This window comes from Drosophila innubila, assembly GCF_004354385.1.
Source record: "Drosophila innubila isolate TH190305 chromosome 2L unlocalized genomic scaffold, UK_Dinn_1.0 4_B_2L, whole genome shotgun sequence".
Taxonomy (NCBI): domain Eukaryota; kingdom Metazoa; phylum Arthropoda; class Insecta; order Diptera; family Drosophilidae; genus Drosophila; species Drosophila innubila.
Window position 1 is genome coordinate 26110912 of NW_022995372.1, and position 24349 is coordinate 26135260.

Here is a 24349-nt window from a genome sequence, read left to right on the forward strand (position 1 = left end):
CTCTCGCTCTCACACACTGTCTCTCATACTCTCTTATGGGTTGGCTGCTAATTTATGTAGGGAAAAGAGATTTTAAGACTCACCAAGCGGAAATGTCGTGCTGCACCTCGCAAATCCAACATTTTGTAATTAAAGATTGGTCGACTGGTTTCTAAGGTCCACAAACTTATGTATTTATGGGCATGGACAGTCGGACAGCCACAAAAATAATCATAACAACAATAATACAACCCACCTCTATTAGCTCATCGATAAACGATTGTATCTACTTTTATCGCTGCTGATTAATAAGTCAATCGGCGCCCACGCTTATCACCCACACATTTTTAACCAAATGCAATAACATTTAAATAGTTTCCTATGATTATTAAACATAATATAATGAAAACGAAATAATAACGCAAATTATTTGTGATATTCTTCTACCCTGTTTCTTCTCTATCAACAACTGATCACCTGTGCTTAACCTCACATAAAATATATAAAATATGTGTGTACTTACACATAGTAAAAGGAAATAAACAACGTGCAAGTATTCGGAAGAAATATTGTATGCAAGAAGAAGACCACAAATAAAATAAAAAATTTCAATTTTGTCTTAACATCTCTTTCTCTTGGTTAACTTAAACACTTTGCGCTCTTAAATTCACTCATCTTTGTGGTCTCTCTCACTCTCTGTGCAGTTACTCAAAAATGCGCATGCTCTCTCTGGCGCGCGGTCTCAGTTATCGTCGTTTGCTTTGTTTATTTCTTACTTGCGTGTTTTGAGTCAAAACGTAAGAAACTTTCGTGGTGAGCGGACGTGTTGCTGCGGAACAAAAATTTGTTGTACAAAATATATAATTCCGAATTGTAATTGTGCAAAAATATTGTATAAAATTGAATTTGATTCATGCGCGCGTGACTACAGCATCTAAGTAAATAAGTGTATCAATATCAAGAATATTTAATTAAATCTAATCTTTTGGAAATCAAAACATAACAGCAAAGGAAAGGGAAAAATCAACAACAACGAGACAAAATCAGTTGACGAAGAAAAGCCGCTGACAAGAACAAGAATTAAAGCATAGAAAAGCTAAATAACTGTGTATGCCAAGTTTTCTTGTTGTGGTTGTTCTCAAAATACATACATACATATAAAATAAACAAAAATTAGGCGAACAGAGCATAATAAAACCAACATGTGCAAGTAGTGTGTAAGCAAAAGTGAAAAGGAAGCAGATTATATTGTTGTTCTCGTGCGCTCCGTACGTAACGTATGTGAAACGCGAAAAGGGCCAAAGCTAAGAAACAAGACCAAAAAAAAAACACATGTGCATCTCTCTTTCTCTCCCTCTCTCTTACGTCGTCGTTCGCGTGTGCGTTCGTGTGCTTGTGTGTTTGTGTGTGGGGCAGGAACAGACGGAAGTACTTTAAGCTCTTTGTGGCTGCTGCCTGCTCCGCCGGACAACGTCTCTAGCTTGCGCTCGATTTGTTTTTGTGTTTTTTTCTGTTTGCCATTCTTCTTTGGAGCTGACATTCGCTTGCAATGGCAAAACAGAAAAATTACATCAAGCAAACGGAACGACAATAAAAGCAACGACGGTCAACACAGGATTAACAAACCGCCCGTCCCCCTTCCCTATTTGCCTTTGCGACGCCATCTCCAAAGTGACTCCACAATGGCCACTTGACGCATAGCGACAGCAACAGAACCAGGAAATCAGCAGCAGCAACAAAGTGCATGCATTACGTCGCGTGACGATACGTTAGCGTTAACGTTACGTAGTAGTGCTGTAGTTGTAGTTAAAGCCGCTGCTTGTCCGAAAGCAAAGAGCAAGAAACACAAAAACAACAACAACAAGAGCGTATTCTGGATCTGGACAACATATCCGCTTCCGCGTTGCGCTGTCGCTAAAAGCTTAAAGCTTTAAGAACGACAAACAGACAAGTATTACAATAACTACGTCACGGCACAGTGGAGAAAAGCAAACAGGTAAGCAACAAAATTGCATTTCTTACAAATTTTTACTTGTGGCTTTTTCGATGCAAAAAAAAAAAAAACAAAACAAAACATTGTTCAGATTGTATTACCGACCTTCTATGAGTTCCACATGTTTTATTTCATATCGCACTACATACATATTGCAACATAAATCTGTTTAAACCCCTTTATTCTCCATCTATTTTTCACACACGTTCAAAATAAAAAGAAAAGTTGATAAATTTTAACGCTTATCTTTTGGAATCGTATTCTTTTTATTGTTTCTGTCATGTTCATGACATGTTCAGTACTATAAATTTACAACGTTCTCTTAGTTTTTGTTGAGGTCAACAAATTATAATTCCTGCCTTAAGATAATTTCTACTTTACAACACTGTGGAACGTTATCTCTTGTACACACTGTCTATTCTTGGATTGGGGGATTTGTTTCAGTTGGGAAGACTCAAGAGAACAATAAATCTTTAGCAAAAATTTAAAAATAAACTTGAAATGACTGAATCGAAATACTTTGCATTTCTATTTAATATTTGAATTTAAAAAAAAATATCATCTTTGTCTTAGAACTATATCTAAGTACATAAATAAATATTTTCTCACCTATCTGTATATATATTTTTTTAATATAGCTTGTTATTATTAGCTTATCTTTAGTGTTTTTAGTCCGATCCTGACAAATAAAACTCTTGTAGGACCAGGACTTTTAAATTTTTATAGACACAAAGGACCAATGTCCTTAAAACGTATTTTTCGTCCAAGCAAAGAAAAAAAAACAAAAAAATTTTCAACTCTAAAAGCGGGGACTAGGAATTGATTTTAGACTACGAATTTGGGTTACCATTTTTTGTGAAAAAATCAATGTACCCTAATGTATATGGACATTTTCACACCTATTTGACATACAGAGTAATGTGAGTAATTCAATTAAGATTTAAATTGGTGTATACATAACCTAGAAATAAATGTTACTGAAATAATGTTGAGTTCTTAACAGTTGCAATTGCAACAACCCGTTGCATCACCACATGTATTCCCCGTCTACTGTTAATTACAAATTACCCATCCGTAATAAATGTGGCGAACTGTATCGAAGGCAATCATTTGGTTTGGTTCGGTTCGGTTCAGCTTGGACTCTCTTTCTTACTTTAGTTTGGTTTGGTATGGTGTGGCTTGGTTCGACGGGTCTCTTGTTGCATGCGCTTTTTTCTATGGAAGTGAAACAAAAGCGGAGCGTTAAGCTCCAATTAGGTTGATGTTACTGTTGCTTTTGCTTTTGCCTGTTGGGGCATTTTCTGGGGGCTCTGCCGAATCGCACGTCAGCGAAATCTTATCGCGCAGCTCGCTGCTGCTTGCAAAAAAAAAAAGAAATATTAAAAAAAAATACAGCAGAATTGTGTTTATTTGTTCACCCGCTGCTGCTGCCGCCGTTGACGTCGGCGTTGCTGTTAACGCTGCGTCGACGTAGTTGTCGCCGCAACTGAAACGAATCAAGCAACAGTTCCTGCTTCTGGTTTAGCTACACACAGATACACACAGGCACACACACACACACACACAAACACGAAAAGCTCAAAACGCTTTAGGTGGCGGCCGCAAAAGGCAAGGAAGACAACACACCTGATCATTCTCCCCTCGCCGCCCACTCACTCCCCTCTCTGGACAACCCTTTACGGAGAGCACAGATTTCCGTCAATAAATTTGATTATATCAGACACTTGTGTGTGTATGTGTGTGTGCGCTTTATTTATTTAAAGTGCTCGACTCTCCAATTAACGAAAAACGAAACAAATCGTAGAAATATGTATCTCAACATACATACATACAAATATACACAAACAAAAATTTTTGCAGCTGAAGCAGCGATAAATTTCTAGCTGTGTAGACCCGTTAACTTTCCTGGTTCTGTCGTTCAGTCTGTTTGCCTGTCTGTCTGGCTGTGTGGCAGCAAAAGCCAGCGTAAATACAATAAATTAAATTCACTTCCGCATTGCTCCACAAACGACGTAACGGGTGAGTGTGTGGCAACGACGCGACGGCAACGTAACAGACGTAACGTAAAGCAAGAGCGAACATTTTACGGAAGCAAAAATAAAAGAGAGCGTCAGACGACGATCTGTCGGGTCACCAGCATGGCAATTGGGGAGATACACTCTCACACACACATACACGTACATTTCCAGATGTATGTATGCCATGCGAGAGCAGACGGCAAGGCAAGAAAACAGGTATAAAAAGTGTTGATCGTAGCAGGTAGAAGGAAAAGTAAAGGCAAAGGCAGCAGCATAATAAACAAAAGAGGAAGAAAATGCCAAGCAACTACTACGACAATAATAACAATAATAAAAAGTAAAGCACAGTGATGACTCTCTCTCTCTCTCTCTCCCTCTGTCTATACTGCTCATATTTTCTCAGTGCTATTGAAGTACAAAAAATAAAAATGATCTGCGACTAAAAGGGCTTAAGACTCACAATATGTGCATTGTTGGGGCCTGGCTGTTGTCCCTCTCTTCTGCTTTACACTCAGTATTCGATGTTCTTTGAGTCAAACTCTCGTACACACACACACTCACACATAGACAGATGCACGCACGCAAAGTGCATTGAGAATGAGTCGCATTCGTAGCTGTCGTAGCTAAAGTCTTCGTCTTTAGCTGTTGCTGTAGTTTTTTTTGCTATGTGTTTTGTATTTTGTTTTTTTTTTTTTTGCTGACGCCGATGACTTTTAGTTGTTTAAACTTGCATGCGGAAGTAGCGCACATAGCAATTGTATTTGCTGTTGCTGTTTCTACTGTTGTTGTTTGATTTTCTTGCTGCGTGTCGTTATCGCCAGCACAGATGCAGCTATTGTTGTTGCTGTTGATGTGTGCTATATTGATGTTTTGCAATGCACCCACACACACACACAGATGAATGTACGAATTGCTCCGTTCACACTCCCGCTGTCTAACCCACATCATTCATCTTGGTAGCATTACCGAAGCCACTTGTGCAGCCAACGCAACCAATATTAATAACAACAACATCAGCAACAACGACGACGACCCATTTTGTAGTCCACAAAAATCACACTAACCTGTATTTGCCATAAATGTTTAGCGGCCTCACAGCTTCACACTATGTTGTATCAAATTCGCAGAAGAAAATATGTATGTAATTTTATCTGACTGTCTTTATGTGTATTAGTCAGCAATCGCCGGTTATCTTTCATCTCTGAATGTCCGTTGATCGTGAGAATAAAAAGCTCTATTAAACTTTCCTCCCTCTCAGCACTTGAGCTTATTTCTTCTTTTTATGCCCCCCAACAAATAGGCAATAAGATGGTTATAATAAAGTTACATAAACTTATGTAACAATTTGAGACAGACAACTGCTATAAAAACATTTATTATCGAAAGAATAACTGAGACAGATAAAATGATCGCTTAAAGCCTTGATTATTTCTATTTGGAAGATAGAAATTATTAAGAATTTAAAAAAAATGTAAATTCTATTATGTTAAATTTTAAATTTATAACTGAAAAGCGAAGAAAGTTAAATTAAATGGTCTGGGATGTTGTCGGGGCTTGAAATAATCACATAATGTTATCAATCTGACAATTTTGCAATTCCATAACATCATAATATCCCTTACGATAAACCGCACACATTCCCAGCAAAGGCAGCTCCAAAACTCGAACTCCTATGAAACGTAAGCAGCTGAGTTTGTGGCTAAGACTGAGCTGGCTAAGACTCTAGCTGTTGCTATGGTCGAGGCAAAATAGTAGTAACCTGTTGTGTGAATTATGTTACGAACGTAACGTGTTTCAAAATATAGGAAGTCTTGCTTGAGTTATACCGCCGACACAACAACTGCAACAGCAACAACAACAACAGCGACAACAACAACGGCAACAACTAAATGGCTTTTGGGGTTCAGCTTGGTGTATCTTGGTGTAGCATTAACGGTGTCTCGTTGTTGTTGCCTATTATCTAACTTTGTTAAAGAGAAAGAAAGAAACGAACAACGAACGAGCAAAGAAACTGCCAACAACAACAACTACAACAATAATAGTAACAGTAACAATACTACAACTACAACATCAACGGCGAAAAGAGCAAAAGAAAATGCGCCACATTTGCCGTTTTCTTGGCACATTTTTATTTTCCTTTTAGTATGTTGTGGCACACATACGAAGGAGCGATCTTTGGGAGAGGTGGAAAACGTACTAAAGCAAGAAGTGGAGTAGTGTAATGTTGTGGAAAAGTCGCTGTTTGCCGATGCAACACAATTAGGTAATTTTCTTTCTTCTACCTCGACTAAAAACCTATTGAACTGAACAAGTTTGGGGCGGGGTAAAGCACTGGTAGGGAGGAGGGGTAGGTGCAGCGCGATGTCGTTGCGTGGTTTGACGTAATATTTTTTTGTTGTTTTTTTTTCAGTGTACTCCACTCAAAACTCAAACGAAACTGATGTCGTAATGACCAAAAAGGAAGTTGGGGTGTCGTTCATATCTTGGTACCTATATACTCTGAATGCACCTTGTAATGAATTGGTCGTCATTGTTTTCAAGTATCGTCAACAGTGATCAGCTCGGACGAAGACCTTTACCATTACCTTTATCAGTCAGTCGGGCAACTGTAAAATGAAGTACCAAAGCTGGGATTACCTTATACCTGTTGATTGAACAATGACCCGAAAAACTGTTGGTGGTCCGGTACGAGCCTCTTCTTTTCTCAACTCTCCTATCGAATACTTGTATAGCTCGAGTGGTGTGCGACCTCGAAACGCCCCCTTGCTGACCGCAACGAATTCACAATAAAGAAGACAAACTGTTGGCATTTCGAGGAAATTGCATGCCACAGCGGAAGGAAGAGTGACAACACTTGAATCTGAAGCACAATAGTTGTAGAAAAAGACGGAGAATAAAGGAAGAAAAAAAAACAAAAAGATTTAACTTGAGCTACCCTTGAGGGACCCACTTAAAGCACCCTAGGCGGTCGACAAAGAAATTTGTAAAATTCTACACACACACAAATATCATAATACACAACATTAAAGAAAATATAACATTTATTTATAAAATTATTTTTGTTTAATTTGTATTTGTCATTGCATTAGTCACAAAAAGATAAATTTTATATAATACAAGTCGAAGAGATTTTAGTGTGCTTTACATCAAAAAAGATATCCAACATTTAACATTAACTAATAGTTTTTATAAATTTTTAATATTATTATTTTATAAAAGCCTTATATATTTATGTATTTGTATATAATTGTATTTTTGGCACTGGCAAATCGTTCATAAATCAATTTGATTTCGGCGCCCGATAGCATTGATAAGGAAATGCGTTGCCCACCCTATCAATATAGGCATAGGTGAACACATTCATATGTGTGTGTGCGTTTGAGCTCCTATCGTAATCGCGGCAATGTTCGATAAGCGAGTCAAGTGGAAGAGCAGCAAATTCCCAGCCGAGAACACGGAACGAAAATCGCGTGTACTCGTTGATGGTGTTTAGGGACAAAGGGGGGTGATTGGGTGGTAGTGCTTTGCCATACAAGGAGTTTATTGTGGGTCCGCAAGAATGGTCATGGAAGTGCTAAACGCGGGACGCTATGGAGGGTATACTTTAACCGGAAATGACGTCAGCACGTGTGTTTAATTGCACCAATGTTTCTTTGTCTGGGGTGTGGACTATTTTCGGGGGAGCACGGGAGTCTCAAGTGATACGAGCCCAATCATAATTAAATGCTGTTGTTGGACTTTCAATACACTCTCCCTTTTTATAATTTTTTTTGTTTTCCGTTATTTGTTTATATTGCGCACCACGCGTAAATTTAAATTATTTTTATTACTTCTCTGTATTTATTTATTTATAGCCTTTTCAAGTCGAATGCCAAAACGAAACAAATCAAATAACAAACAACAAAATATAGAAATCTTTGGGGTGCTTAATATTTAATACTCTATAAAAAAGTATCTATATCAGCTTCATGTTATATTTATGTTTAAGCCTTAAAAAATGAAGAATCATACATTTCTATAAGAACGCAATTTACGAACGTTTCTTATATAATGCCAAACAGTTTAACATAGTATCAAAACTAGTAGAGTTTAAAACGATCAGACATTATCCTTTTACTGCATAGCACTTTTCATTATAAAATGTAATTACCTTTTCACAGTGTATAACAGACAAACACTCGTACAATTTCCTTAATCATATCGCAGTTCACAAGTGGTACTAATATTGTTGGTGCCTGTTCAATTATAGAACAGTATATACAATATTCAACTCAGAGATTTGAAAATGCACACACACACATAAAATTACCAATAGGAAGCCCTCAAAAATACGGGCACTTGAAAATAAAGCAATATTCCCACATATTCATGATAAGTACATACATTTTGATGTACAATAAATTCGATCAAATGTGTAGAAGGTTGTATTTTCTGAGGGACATTGAAATGGAAGGACTCTTGAATTTGCGATAGGCTCTTTAGACTTTATATTGTCTGCTCATGTTTCAAAGGTGACTGATTAGCTAGTGGTATTTAAAGCGTGAAAGATAAGACCCTATTGATTATGAATTTGTGAGAAAAATTTAAATATACATACATTTTTCAGAACTTTTTATCAACAGTTTATATAAACAAACAATTAGAAAACTTTGCTTAAATTATAACAATAACAAAGCTAACATAAAATCTGCTCTAAAAATGAATATTAATTATATTTGTGTTAATGAAGTTTAGTTACCTTAGTAACTTTTGCAGAAAAGAAAGCCAGTGTTTTGGGCATGGACTAAAAATAATCGTTATTGAAAAAAAAACTACTACAAAATCAACTATTAGAACAAATGCAATTTAGTTTCAAATCTACATAAAATTTTGTATTTTCAATATTTCTGTAACCTAAATATTTGAGACTTTTTTTTAAATTCAAATTTAAAATGAGTTAAAAATATTTATTATTGCTCATTTGTATTTTTTTAGTCTTACTGAGGAGTATTTGAAGACGTTTTGTACAAAGGAGTGCTTAAAGCCTATTATTTTTAAAGAATTAAATAAAAGTCTTCGAAAACACTTATTTTTGATTAATAAAGTCCTAAAATACTATTAGTTTTGAGGAACTGTTAACAGTAACAGTTAATTGACGATTATTGTTTTATGCTAATGTTAAACATATATTTTAATGGCAATAATTAACAGTGGATGCGTCAATTTAACTTTATTTTGAAATTATCCATTACTATGTGACTATTTGCCTTACAAAGTGATTGAACCTAATCTCTGACATGGTCGACGTCATATGCGGATGCAGTTCTTGATTGCAGCTGGTTGATACGTGTTCCTATATAGCTATAGTTGTTTCTAGGCAGGCCCACAGTCTGCATTTTGATTTGTTCGTTGCACTTTTAACAGCTGTTGTTATTGTTGCTGGTATATTTTGTTGCATTTCCACATTTAAGTATTGCTGATAGCAGCAATAAATAAAAAGGCGTCTATCTCAGAGCGAAAGAGAAAAAAAGAGGGTAGATAGATAGAGTGGGAGATAGAGAGAGAGAGAGAGTTTATAATAATTAACAGCTAAAGTCGAGTGCATTTAAAGTATGTATATTATAAACACAAACAGCAATAATAATAAAAATAATAATGATGATAATAATTATAATAAACACACAGAGAATGTAGAGTGAGGGCAAGAGAAAAAAGAAACAGAATGATAAGCAATGGCTTAGGGACAATGGATGAAAGAATTGACAGAACTTACAGATAGGCAAGCTGACGAGATGACATCCAAGTGGATTTCTTACTCTGCTCGAGTTGTTGCTCAAGTGTTGCAATTGTAACATGGAACGTGGCTTACAACAACGAAAAAAAAGTAATTCTAATGAGATACGCAAGACTTAAGCATTCACAATTAACCAACTACTATTGTGACTTGGCTCTAATAGAGTCATCCAAGACATTTGAAGTCTTGTGGCATGTTGCATCTTCAAGTTTTGCCGCATTGCCCCAAGTCACATGTCTCATTTACCCATTGCTAATTATGAATTTGGTGACAATAGGAAACATCGTCAGTTGCAGTCGCAGTCGCAGTCGCATTCGCATTATTAACATCATCATCATTTTGGTGGCGTCATCTTCTTTAGAAGCTGTGGCCAAGCCTTTTGCCGCGTTGAGCTCCTTCACAACATTTTGCTACGTGATGTTCGTGTCAATTTGTTGTTTGTTTTAATTTTGTTTGCCTTACTTGGAAATTATAATAATATAATCTCTGTCTTTCTATCTCTCTCTTTCTCCAACTGTCTCTTTTTTTCTGTCCGCCCCCAGCTCTTAACAGCGTTCACGTTCACATTTAACGTTTCCCCATCCGAATCAAGCACCCGGACTCGTTGTCTATGTCTCAGCTTCTTAGCAATTGCCTCGGGTCTATTGTTGTCGTTGTTGGTGTTTTGTATATTCATTTGACACTTGGAATTGACGTTGCGGCATTCGCTTGAATTTTATGACAAATGTCATCAAAATGTTGAGCTTGCTGGAAATTTTAGAATTAGCTTAGAGTGAAGAAAATACGATTAGATGACTAGGCTTGTCGACAATTCACTTCCTACAATTGCAACAGAAAAAGTAGCCCATAGAATTGGATCCCTAGTTATGTGTGAATAAATGTAAATATTTCTAAAAGTTATTTCTTTAGAAGTTGTTATTTTATCTAGACTCAACATTAATACTCGTAGAAGATGATATGGAAGTGCATTAGTAAACAGAATATCACTCAGGAAAATATAAACTGTGATTAAAACGAATCTAAGCTTCCTAAGATGTTGATTCTCAAACGAAGATCAGCTGAGACGGAGGAAAGCATTTCCAAATCAAGATCAGGCTACAAACTCAAATTTAGACGAATGAAATGAGATTGAAAAACAAATAGCAATTGAAACAAATGACTTTCCTGTAAAGATCAACCCAAGAAGAATGATCATGTTGTAATCTTTGACTGAGACTGATCGCTTCCTGAATTCAGGTCTTCTATCTTCTACAGTTAAGCGATCACATCATGTTGATCTGTTGTTAGACATTGTTACTCTTATCGTTGAGATGTTGTCTAATATGAATACTATCATTATTGAGCGGAGAGCGGTGAAAAGGTTAGCTCATTTCCCAGCTGCCGTTGTACGATAGGCACTGATGATGTTCTTGTAATGATTGTGTTTTCATTTAATCAATAATTCATGTCAGTGAGCGTATCGCATGTCAAGACAATACTCGTAATTTACTTCCCATTGATTGCGATGCGATTGTAGGTGAATGCGTCTGATTTATAGATAGCACAATCTTACATATATAAATGTATATGAGCGAACGATCGTAGATACATTTGTATTTATGGTATATTTTTAGAGAGATTTTGCAATATTTTTGCCAATTTCCTGGCACATTTCCATTGTACTTCTTTTTTGTATAAAAAGTTTACTCATCGATACAAACATATTTTTTTGTGATTGTTTGTTATTTGTTTTTCTCGTGCTTCTCCACACAGCGTAAACTTCCTTTTGCGATATCTGAGGAAGTGACTCGATCCAATTACTTGCAGCTTTTAGAACTTGTTGACCATTTCCTACATACATACATATGTTTATGTACCTACATACATATGTATGTGTACATATATACATACTTTTGCATCGACTGAACGATTTCTCAGTTAAACCAGACGCAGAATCTTCTTTATTCCAGCAGAACAACAACCAGATACCCTCTAGCATTACCTCTACTTCATCCTTCCCTTTACCGTCACCAGTTTTAGCCAGTTGTAGAGCTTTGCATGACTTGATTGCGATTATAGACACCGTCGTGTTGTAGTTGTAGTCGTAGTCATAGTAGAAGTCGAAGTCGTAGTTGTTGTCGGTTCCACGTCGCCGTCTCTCTGCCTTTTTGAACATCCGCTTCCGCATTTATTAAGTGTCTTTCCAGCGACGCGCAAAATGTTCCACGGCGCTCGCTTAGAACGTTTTTACAAATCAGGTTTTTGCAGCGGCTTTGTTTCTGTTGAGATTCATTACGATACCCTGTAACTGCAATCAAAGTGTGCAAATCACAAAAAAAAACAAATAAACGAATTTTATAATTTTTATTTTTGTAAAATATATCCTTTACATGAAGCGAAGTTTTACATTCCATTAACACAGTCCAAAAATGCTTGTATAGTTTTTGTTTTGTTTTCATTATAAATAGGTTTTGTTTCCGATTTGATTTAAACTATTCTATAAAAACTCAGCAATTTTCAGAGTGATCGCTTAGAGGGTAACTCTTAGTCGTGAATTGTATCAGTTTCAGTTTGTTTGTTTCTTTTTTTTTTTTTTGTTAGTTTCAGCTTTTTGCATTGCGCTCTGTAATTAAGATGCGAGGCGCGATCGTCGTCGACAGTGGAGCGAGCGCGAACAAAACGAGCTGCGATCAGATCATGCCAAAGTTCTTTCTACGTTTGACTGAACCGAATACTGAGTACCGAGTACCCCCTTGGTGGGATGATGTGAAGGGGAACGAGAGGAAATGGAGCTGGCTCCATGCATGCCTAGATTCAAGCAATGCGCTTGATTACTAGCGCAAATACTAACTACCGGTTTAGATACTGACCAGATAGATACATAGATACAGATACTGGACTCGATTCAAGTCAACTCATGTTGACTTGGCTGAAACTGTTTGGCCTGGTTGGATAGCCACATCCGTGCCTAGGCGCTGCTCTAATTGACCATTTTTGCGTTGCAGGAAGCTGACTTGCTTGTCTAGATCAATTGGCCAAGTTGAGGAGGAGAAAAAGAGAGTTGAAGGAGCAACAACAACAGGAAGTCAATAACCAAAGATGTGTAGTCACATGTGTGTGTCTGTGTGTGTATTTTGGTAAGACAAACATAGCAGCTGGCTTCCTTACCATACACTTTATCTGTATCTGTGTTTGTGCGTATCTATGAGTTTGTCTTATCTTATCTGCGCATATTTGTTATAAACTTACTGAAAAACGAACTCAAGCAAATCGTAAACATTTCGTAATACATATAAGCAGTTCAAGTGGAAGTGTGGCAGACACACACACCAACACCTACACAAAACGGAACATGTTGTATCCATGTATGTATTTTTTGTCGCTGGGCTTGTCTATATCTGACTGCTGTCAAAGAGTCGACCGCCCCAAGACATGACAATTAATCCTAGTTTACAAATATTAAAACTTATCCAATGAGGAAGGGGTAGGAGGAGGCGTAGAAAGTGTGCTGCTTATCAAAAATCGGTTGTGATGGACAAGGTTCAGGTATTTCAAGGCGGTACAATAATAGAATTCTCTTCTACTTTCTCCTTTATTGAATTATTTATTTACAAGGAGCATTCCTCAAAAAGATCCGTTAAATTAAAGTTAGGGAATATGATTGATATAATAAATTCAACAGTAGACATAAATTATAACAAAATTTTAACTTAAAACAGAAAGGATATAAAAAACCGCCATTTTTCCTATTTCCTTGTTGCATGTCAAACACGGAAGCAAACTCTCATTGAAACCAACTCAATTGACCCATAACCCCGACCCCCTAAGCACACATAAAAGATACAAAAATACGCAGCACAAATGACGTGAACCCCTTAATAATGAAGGCATCGTCCATTTATGATTCTTGCCAATGATGACAACTGGCCTTATTAAGTTAGACTTTTAGATTAAGGGAGTGGCAGAGGGAGGTAGGAAGAAGGGCTGTGCAACAAGAAGAACAAGTGCGAGAAAATCGCAAACAGTTGGAACAAACAGTTGCGACTAATTGAATGTAATAGGCACAAATGACGCGTTAGCCATGCTGTGTCCATTCCCCCCAACACATTCCCCCACATCCAATAGTTTGTGTTCTTGTTGCACATACGCGTGGCAAGCAAAACAATTTTGAACTCTTCTCAAGCGTTTGATGAACTCATCGTTGAAAAATATATGTATGATTATGGGGCAGATCAGTGGTTGCCATCAGTGGGGAGTAGGTAGTAGTAGAAAAAAATGATGGTAAATTGTTGGCTACCGTTGATGATCTTCATGATCATTATCATGATGATGATGATGCTGTGCTTTTATTGTTCCACTGCTAATAGTGATCATGATGAACATGATCATAAAAAAAGTTGTGCTGATGATGCTTCGGTTTGCATATTAAAATACCAAAAGGTTATCGAACGTTTGATATCATTAAGCATTTGTATTCAACTTTCTGTTGTCTTTTTTATATACTCATACACACAAACGTCGGCATATCTCTCGCTCATATCATTAGCGACCCAAACCCCCGCACAAACACATTATAAAAGAAAAAAACAAAATAAAAAAGATATGCGCAAAGCATAAAGATGAACAATGAGGCAGCAGAAAGTCAAAGAGCGCTCCAAGTGCTGAAACTGCTGCGAGATCTTGGAATCTCTCTCGACATTAGAACAACAAACATGCACGTAACGCCTAGACACATACATACATATGTACACTATACATACATCAATGCCCCCAAAAACCCAACAACACGACTGCGACTTTCGACAAAAGAACATCATAAATGAATTTGTTGTGGACTCGGTTTTTTTGTTTTTTTAAATTTGGATTTAGCTTGAGGTCAAAAGCGTTTCTTTAATCTATCTTTACATACGAGGAGTATGTAGAGTACATAAACATATTTGGGATTCAAGATCTTGTCGCGTGATCAACTAACTAATAACTGACTAAAGTGTGAGGATCATAGCCTTTAGTATAGACCATTAGATGATCTTCAAAGCCGCCTCAAAACAAAGAAAAGCAAAACAATTCCATAGAAAAGGTAAAACGCGCAAAGGGGCAACGATCGTTGTTGTCTTTGGATCAAGTTTGCCTTTCTTCTGCTTCTTCTACTTCATCGTCTTGGTCATTCTCTTGGTGTGCTACCGCAAACTCCGAGTGCGTAACGATGATTGATTTGCTTGCTTAAGATCGTTGCCAGTCGCATGGATGATCAGCGATGTGCTCCGATCGCAGAGTCAACTCTTTGTTGATTTTGCTTGGAGTTTCTGTTGCTCCACAAAAAAGTGCCTACAGCGCTTAAAGCTAACAACAACAAATACCACCCATAACAACAATAGCAACCAGCAAAGTGACGATCTAGACAAAAATTGAATCGTAGACGTTTTGGGGGCTTTGTTGTTGTTGTTGTCGCGATCGCTCGAAGAAGAACCCGGAATTGGCGTCTTTTTTCGTATCTGTTATTTGTTGTTGTTTCTGTTTCTTCTACATACGTATACATATGTGGTTTATATGATCACCAATACAAATACGATACGCTCACGCGCTTGTTATGCATGATCAGCTCAATATCTATTTGTATGAGTATGGGGTTGGGTTAAGACAGAGCGGGTTTCAGGGGGAGTTCACTTTAGCTCTACGTGCCAGTTGTAGTTTCTTTAAATATATATGCTGTGGCATATGTATTGTTGTTGTATTTGCTGTTGTTGTTTCTTTTGAGCAGTTATAAAGCAAAGCAGGTCGTTGACTTGGTTTTGAATTTTTGTGCTTATTAATTAAGTATTTGATATGCCGGAATATGGCGAACAACGATTCTTTCTAACCAAGCGTTGAACTTGTTGTTCTACACATTTTTAATCTCGTCTCTCTACACACACGTGCAACACACACGATCTATAGCTTCCCTTGAAATTTCATTTTAAATTTCACAAGACAATAGCAACGACCTAAAGGTCCTATGAATGCTCTCTATAGTGATCTAAGGGTTGTTTCATGCTTCAAGAGCACTTGAGAATTCAGCGTGCAGATGATAAAAAGGAAGAAAAAAAGAAGACCTCATAAAAGAGATCAAATGTCAACTGTTGGGACTGACACAGGCACCACATGCATTGTTTTCTTTTTTTTTGCTGTTCTTCTTCAATTTCGATCAGAGGGTTTCCAAGAAGTCCTACAAGATGTAAAGTGCATCCGCAGGTACGCATTTCCTTATTCCCATCCGCTCGTTTCTCCCTCGACCCATCTCTACCTGCTGCAACAGGAGACCATGATCGTTAACAGCACCATCACCATGAGCATCAGCAACTGCGTCTCCATCTTCCTCATTCCCTGTTGTTGCCATCTCCGCGAGCCGTTAATCTTAATGCGCCGTGGCGGCTGTCGCTTCTGCCTTTTTATGTTATCAGATTTTTCTTATTTTCTCATCGTTGTTCTACTGCGCAGCAGCAACAGCCACTTGATGCACAGCTAGAGACCAGATACCAACTCAAAGGGGGGCCCCAGGGAGGATGCGCCTACGGAAATTACTCATTAACTTCACCGATGTACATAACGATGCACTTTACTGAATCATTTCAAGCTGTGGAACGAAGTAGAGTGGATTGGAGTGGTGTTCACGTTGCATGCTGCATGCTGCGTTTAGGATAGTCAACAGTTGATGGATCAAATGTCGTCTTGACAGGACTTGGCAAGTGCTCAGGAAATATGAACTTAACAAAGATTGAAGGATCTTACGTACCAATTAAGAGAAACATTTAAATTCCTCTAATTATTACTAATATCACAAAATTGCTTAAGATTCCTAAGCAAAATTAAACTGAGTCACGCATTTATTTGTTGTCGATATGCTGTAATCGATTATTAGGGTGTCAAGAAGTGGTTCTCTAGCACTGTGGTCAATTTAGCTATTTTATAGCTAATTCTGCTTATTTATAATGTTTGACTATAAGAAAAATTTAAAAATTGATATTAACCGACAATCTGGCTATCTAAAATATATATTTAGCTATGTTTTGCCATAACTCTTATTTTCTAAATCTGCAAAATATTGTTCAAAGCTATTTTTTTTTTTTTCTCACCTGAAATTTTGACAACACTGTTCTCTAGTTGCACTCTCTGATTACGAACTAATTAATAACTCATGTGAACCAATTTCAGTTCTGTTTACTGACACACCTGTAAAAATCGGCATGTTATCGATAACAGTTAATAGACAGGTTGATTGCCTGCATTCCATTGCCATCTTCCAACACCCCATTTTAAACATTGGCCATTTCCGATCCCGCGCCCAGCCATCTCTTATAAATACGTTAAAAGCGGAAATCTCCGCACAAGCAAAAATTCTTTGCATGCACACACAAACAGACGTACACGCATACATATTTCTGTTGCCTGTTTCTCTCTTTTGCGTCTACTCTCTTCACAGTGCAGTTTTCTACGAGTTGTTACCTTTTACATTTCTTATTTGTCGTCTTTGTTGTTGTTGTTGTTGCTTTTCGAGATCTGCGGCAGCGGCTGCTGTTGGCATTTTTCTAAACTGATCGTTTTATAATTTTCGTTTGTAATTTCCGTTGAAACCGGTTCGCCATCATCCGCATACCTAACTACCTGTGCCTTGTGCCTGCCTGCCTGTTGCCCCCTTGTGCCTGTTCCAAGCCGCGCCTCCGTCGCCGTCGTATCGTCTTCTCTGAGATTTAGAATACACATGTAGAAACATACCTACAAACATATGTATGTATGCATGTACATATGCCGTGTGTATGTGTATTTATATTCTTATTCTTCTCTTATTGCGTGCGTCGTTTTGTGTTCTGCTTTTGCTGTCTTTCACTTTGTTGCTGTTGTTGAAATGATGAACATTCATTTGTCATTTTACTACGTGCCACCGACTGGTTGAATGTTTATTTGTTTGTTGTACGCGTTGTTGCTGTTGTTGTAGTTGTAGTTGCTGCTGCCCGTCGAGCGAACATGTGTGTACTACAATATATGAATTTATTTTGGTCAAATTAAACCATATGTTGTTGCGGCAACCGAAATAACACGTAGGATCGTCTATACATACATATGTACATACATTTGTACATATATATGTGTATATGTCTTTATAATCAACAGAGGGCAGCAGCACCTCTTAAACAAAACAAATAGACCCCCTCTAAGTAAAAGACATGTACACAATAAAATATTCATGTGTATATGTATACATATGCATACATTTGTATGTGTGCAATGATCATCATCATCGTCATCATCATTACCATCTGTTGGCTGCGTATTCTCCTACTTCTTACTCAACAGCAATAACAACAACATGCAAACAATATTTATTGTTCACGCTCTCTCAATCTCCTATTGCCATCTCGCTTGTGCACGTTTGAACTGTACTTTGAGAAAATTTCTTTGCGCTCACTTGTTGAAACGCTTCCCGGAGAATGAGGAAGTTTCTGCCTTGGGAGAGTGAGATGAGATAAATTTGTATGTGAGCATACATACATATGTGAGTGTTTGTGTGCGTGCGTGTGCATGTACATATGCATGTATATGTGTGTCTGCGACTGGGACTGGGCAATGTCTGATCACGGCCAATATACAGGGTGTTGCTGCTGTGGCTGCTGCTTCTTTAAATTGGCTTGTTGCTCTCTTTACCCACTGGCGGATTTATTGGTCGTCGTCGTCGTCTTTCTCCACATCGCTGCTGCTTTGAAAACGGGTTTTGTGTATGGAATGTGCACTTCCGTTTGCTGTTGCCGCTGTCGACGTCGTCGTCTGCTGCAGCCGCTGGCAGTGATATGGAAGGCAAGCCCAGACCCGAGTGGGCAAATGGGTACGGCTTTCAAGTTTCGTAAAGCGTCCCGCCACACTCCCCCCCCATTAACACCCCCGACCGTCTACATCACTTGCGGCATCAATACATTCGTTTATGTTGAAATCTTACAGCGACTGATCAAGCTAAAGATATCTACAAGTGGATGGTTGTGTGTGTGTGCGCTGGGCTCCATGTGTTGTCCATTTGTATATGCACATACAATGTACATAAATACACATAATATGTACATATGTACAAAATATGTACGTATTTATTTGCTGTCGGTGTTTGCTTTGTATACATCCGGAATAGTAGCGTAAGCAGAGCTGCTGCCGCCGCCGCCGACGCACACTTTTATGGAAATTACCATATTGAGAAATGTTCAATTAAAATAAAAATAAGAAAATGCAACTGAATTTTGAGCAACAACAACAACGATCGCTACTCTTGCGCTGTGCTATCGATTTTAGATTATTATCATCGAAATCGGAGCAACAGGCAATGAAACTGAAAAAGTGGAAGGAAGGAATTTCAACGTTCCATGCTGATCGTTTCTGCGGGGGTGTCATCAGTTGTGTGAGAGCGAGTGCGCGAGAGCGAGAACGAGGCAATACAGTAACTGCTGTGTATGTATGTATGTACATATGTATTGATTCTGACTCACGCTCTCAGCGAGCTCTCTCCCTGTCCCTGTGTTGCTCTCGCTCTCACTCTCTGTGAGATGCGACGCGCCTTTTGCCTGTGGAGATTATTTGTTTATGAAGAGATCTGATTTGCTTGGAATGCGAATGACTATGTGTGTGTGTGAGTTTGTGTGTCGGGTGATGTATGTAGACAACTATTTAGTGGCGGAAGTTCGCCGATTGATGTTCACATCCTTTTGAGTCATTTAAGAGCTCTTTCAACTAATTTCACAATCTTTTCTCTCTTCCATTGCAGATTAACAGATTCAATCTCGTGGCTAAGACACTCCAGGAGAACGGACTGCAACACGTCCCTTATCTTTAAAAATAAGAACAACCACACACAACAATGAAAATGCTTCCAGTACAGCTATCACTGAATCCGCTCAATCCAAGCCTCTGGAGCGATGTCATCTGGCGTTGCCCGCCGCCGCCGTCCAGTCAATTGGCGGAACTGAAGACACAGCTGCCGCCGTCGTTGCCATCGGATCCGCGTCTGTGGAGCCGTGACGATGTCCTCGTCTTTTTGCGCTTCTGTGTGCGTGAGTTCGATCTGCCCAAGCTCGACTTTGATCTCTTCCAAATGAACGGCAAGGCACTCTGCCTGCTGACACGCGCCGATTTCGGTCATCGGTGTCCCGGTGCCGGCGATGTGTTGCACAATGTGCTCCAGATGCTGATTATTGAGTCGCACATGCTGCAGTGGCATTTACCCAACAGCCCCGTCACGCCCACCGGCCGCTATCCACTGTCGCCGCACAGTCACCCGCCGACGCCCACATGGCCGCCATTGAATGCGCCGCCCGACAGCAGTAACCCCTTCCACAGCAGCAGCTCGGCGGCAGCCGCTCACATGGCGGCCCATCACTTTATGGCTCCCAACTCCGTGACACTCAGCCCGCCACCCTCGGTAGATTCGCAGGCCAGCAGTCCGCCACAGCCGTCGTCGTCGTCCTCATATCAAAATGGTGGCAACCCGGCATCTGCATCCACATCCACATCATCATCATCATCATCGTCGTCATTATCGACATCGACAACAACAACAAATGCTGCCATTGCATCCTCGAGCGGAAGCAGCAACGGATCCGCATTGAATGGATGCGTTCAGCCCATGAAGGGCATCAGCAGTGCCAGCAGCAATCACTCCGACTCCGAGGAGGAGTACTCCGAGTCCAATGCGAATGCGAATGCCAACAGCAAACTGCAAAATGCATTGCCGCTCTCCTACAGCGCTGGCAGTCCGCCTGGCACGCCCATCCACAAGGACATGAAGCCCAATTGGACACAACAGTTGACCAACAGTTTTGTGAACTCTTGGTCCCAACAACAACAACAACAACAACAACAGCAGCAGCAGCAGCAGCAACAACAACAACAACAACAACAGCAGCAGAAACTGACGCTAGAGAATACAACAGGTGCGGTGATTACACCTGGCGGTGGTTCCATCTCGGCACCCACGACTCCCAGTTATATGTACAAAGCGAAGCGCGAATTCTTCCCGGAAAACTCGGAGCCAAATACAAGTAAGTAAACTGTAATTCAACCATCAAGCTTAGGTTACCTACTAATTTATGCAAGAACTTTAATTTGCATCTATTTATTTTTGATACAACGTAAATATTAGCAACAACAATTCTATTAAAATTTATTTACATATTTATTTAATTTCAACTAAGAGGTGTTGAGTTTTGATGACAATTTTGTCAGGATCGGACTAAATACACTAAAGACCAGAATAATAACAAAAAATTTAAAATTACAAATTTGGGTTACCATTTAAAATTTTTGTTGGCCCATACAAATCGATGCACCCTAATGTATAAACAAAATGCAAAAGATAAAACTAAATCAAATTATATATATTGAAAAAATGTTAAAGTCTAGGAATATTTAAAAGATTATTAAATGATCTAACATTTGTTGATCGAATTGTGAAAGGTCTTTTATTCACTAAAAAACACATATATTTTAATTTCATAAATAGTGTTGTTTGGACTATATAATGAAATTTAAAGAAAATAATTACTTTCAATAAGTAATAAATATTTACCTCATTTCTGAATTAATTGAAAAAATTAATTACTTTTAATATTTTTTTTATAAAACGTATTATTATATTATATCTTTATTAAGTTACAGTCATACCAAAATTGCCAAATTAATTTATTAACGATTAGATTATTTTTTTTTAATTAAAGGAATCTAATTTATTGATATTAACGCAGTTTTCGTTTTCTTATTTATTGTCAATATAAAAAAAAACATTCTTGTTTTTATTGTGAACGGTTGCTTCAATTTGTGTTTCATTTCCGTTTGTTCCTCCGATAAACGAATCGATAACTGCAATTGGCGCCATTTGTAATTGCATTTCAAAAATACGATAAGTGATTCAGCTACTAATCGATATCTCTCTCTCTGTCTCTTTTTCCCTCACAGATGGACGTCTGCTTTGGGACTTTCTGCAACAGCTGCTGAACGATCGCAATCAGAAGTACAGCGATTTGATAGCCTGGAAATGTCGCGATACGGGCGTCTTTAAGATCGTCGATCCCGCCGGTCTGGCCAAGCTGTGGGGCATACAGAAGAATCATCTGTCGATGAACTACGACAAAATGTCGCGTGCCCTGCGCTATTATTACCGTGTCAACATTCTGCGCAAGGTGCAGGGGGAGCGTCATTGCTATCAGTTCCTGCGCAATCCCACGGAGCTCAAAAATATTAAGAACATTTCGCTGCTGCGACAAACGACGCCTGCGACGCCCACAGCTCCCAATCAACCAATGAGCAACCAGGCGCCCAGCAGTCCGGCAGCAGCAAGCAACTGGACGCAACAGCAGCAACAACAACAGCAGCAACAACAACAACAACAACAGCAACAACAACAATTGCAGCAATCACCACAGCGACCAGCATCAAGGAATGGTCCGCCGATGAGTCTGCCCACAGCGGCAGCTGTTGCCGCAGCCGCTGCAGCTGCGTATGGACCGCAGCCGCCGTCGCCGCTCTTCATGCACGCTTTCCACTATCTGTCCGCGAATGCAGCAGCCGCTGCAGCCGCCGCTCCCCCACCCAATTCGCCCGCTGCCGTGGCGTGCTTAACGCCAGGTGCACCTGGACCACCCGGAGATAAATTCCAGTTTCATCCGCTGAAGCTGGAGAATGGCGTCAGCTCGGACAGCGCTGGCGAGGATCTGAAGCCAACGGATCTGAGTGTGAGCAGCAAGATTGCCAGCAGCAATGAGGATTGTTATCCGTAAGAAAACAAAAGAAACAACAACCACCGCAGGCATATGCTAATTCCAAAACCATGGACCTCTTTGCAGGCTCATTCGCAATGCCGACGGCCTGACCACCATCAAGCTGATCCGTTACAACGATGCCCCCTCGACGGAGCATCGATTGTCCCCCAAATTGGAGGCACAGGAACAACAACAGCAAAGCGTCTCGGGATCCTCGCCGAGACCCTTGATGGATGCAGTGGAGCAGCAGTCACCGTCACACTCACAGCCACAACCCGTGCCCATGGATAGCGAGTGCAATGGCAGCGAGGAGGCGTCATTTAGGCATATGCAACAGTAGAGCGGCAACTCCTGTGCCACAATGACAATCAGTCGCCTTATCTTCCCCCTTTCACTCTTTACCCTCCATCCCCCATCCCCATCTCCCACAACTTTACCTGAGCAACAATTGCAGCTGCCAATGGGACCAGCAGAACAGCACCAATACCAATACAACAGCACACACACACACGCACTCACACCCCATGCCGCCCTGTAGGCGTGGCCGCCTTCTTGTACATACCACACACATACGCACACACTTGCATGGGAACTGCATGTGTTTTATTATATACATATGTAGTAAATAGTTTTGCAGCATTAAATATAACAAACATATATATTTTATACATTCAAATATAAGGACACACACACACACATAGCAACATCCAAGCAATACACACATACATAGATACATATATGCATGTAATTTGTTTATATTCTTAAGTAGTTTTTGATCGGCGCAGAGCAGCCTTCAACGATTTACAGAGTTATGTGCCAATTTTCGACATAATATTATTATTATTATCATAAACATTAAGTTTTAAATCATACACACTCATCTATACACACACACACACACAGAGACACAAATACATATACATTTAGATATGTAATTAGATTGTAAGTGTTGTCACCTTTGAGCTTTACAATGTTGCCTCAACAATGGTTTCACGTAACATGGAAAACAAAATTGTTAGAAAATCAATATACATTTACACATATATATGTACATGAAAAATATATATTCATATATCTATACAAGAAGAGAGAAGAAATTTTTTGAAATTGTTGGAAGAAATCGTTAATTTAAGGAAAAGAAAACAAGAAGGAAAAATGTGTGCCCTTATTAAGCAGCAGTGTTTAATTCGATCAGCCGTTAATTTCATTTCATTCATATTAATTGTGATAACAACAAATTAAACAAGAATTCTTGAACACATCTGAAAAACAAACAAAATTTATGAAACTGCAACAGTTTTTATTTCTTTGATTAGCAGTATAATTATTATTAATATTAATTAAAGCATTGGCTTCCATTCATAGAACAAAAATGATAAACAATAGCTAAAAACAAAATCTATTTATGTATTGTATTTAGTTATTAATTGTTTGATTAAGTTTTTTAAGCCAAACTGCGGGAAGTGGTAACAACAAAGCCGTTCACAGATCCGTAGTCAGGCAAAAGGTGTTCATATTTCAGTAAACAGAATGCAACAAAATAGTTAAAAAAGCAACATATTCTTTTGTAAATTTCAAGGCACTTTATTAATTATAACACCCACACACAACCACACAAACATACATATATGTAGCATTATAATTATCATACAAAAAGCAAAACATACAATCTGTAATTATTAATTATTATTATTATTAACTAGCGCATATTGCATATTAAGTACACATATTGATATATGGATATATATATACATATATATATTTTGTTTGTTTTTTCTTACGCATAAGTTTAAACACCGCCAATAGCTAATAATTAGCACTTTAGTGTCGCCACAATACCTGT

The 24349-nt window shown here is 38.7% G+C and overlaps 1 protein-coding gene across 1 annotated transcript; it reads left to right on the top strand.

The window, feature by feature from the left end:
- Positions 1–726: 726 nt before the first annotated feature.
- LOC117781910 (ets DNA-binding protein pokkuri) lies at positions 727–24051 on the top strand. The gene is made up of 4 exons (XM_034618793.1): positions 727–1975; positions 19518–20790; positions 21704–22520; positions 22591–24051. Exons 2-4 carry the CDS (start codon positions 19611–19613, stop codon positions 22844–22846), a joined length of 2253 nt encoding a protein of 750 aa, XP_034474684.1. The 5' UTR covers positions 727–1975; positions 19518–19610; the 3' UTR covers positions 22847–24051.
- The last annotated feature ends 298 nt before the right edge of the window (positions 24052–24349 follow it).

Excerpts from the sequence above, each read along its gene's own strand:
- LOC117781910 (XM_034618793.1), top strand. The coding sequence starts at position 19,611 with ATGAAAATGCTTCCAGTACAGCTATCACTGAATCCGCTCAATCCAAGC. Across the intron at positions 20,791-21,703 it reads AAACTCGGAGCCAAATACAA|ATGGACGTCTGCTTTGGGAC; the intron begins GTAAGTAAACTG and ends TTTCCCTCACAG. Across the intron at positions 22,521-22,590 it reads AGCAATGAGGATTGTTATCC|GCTCATTCGCAATGCCGACG; the intron begins GTAAGAAAACAA and ends ACCTCTTTGCAG.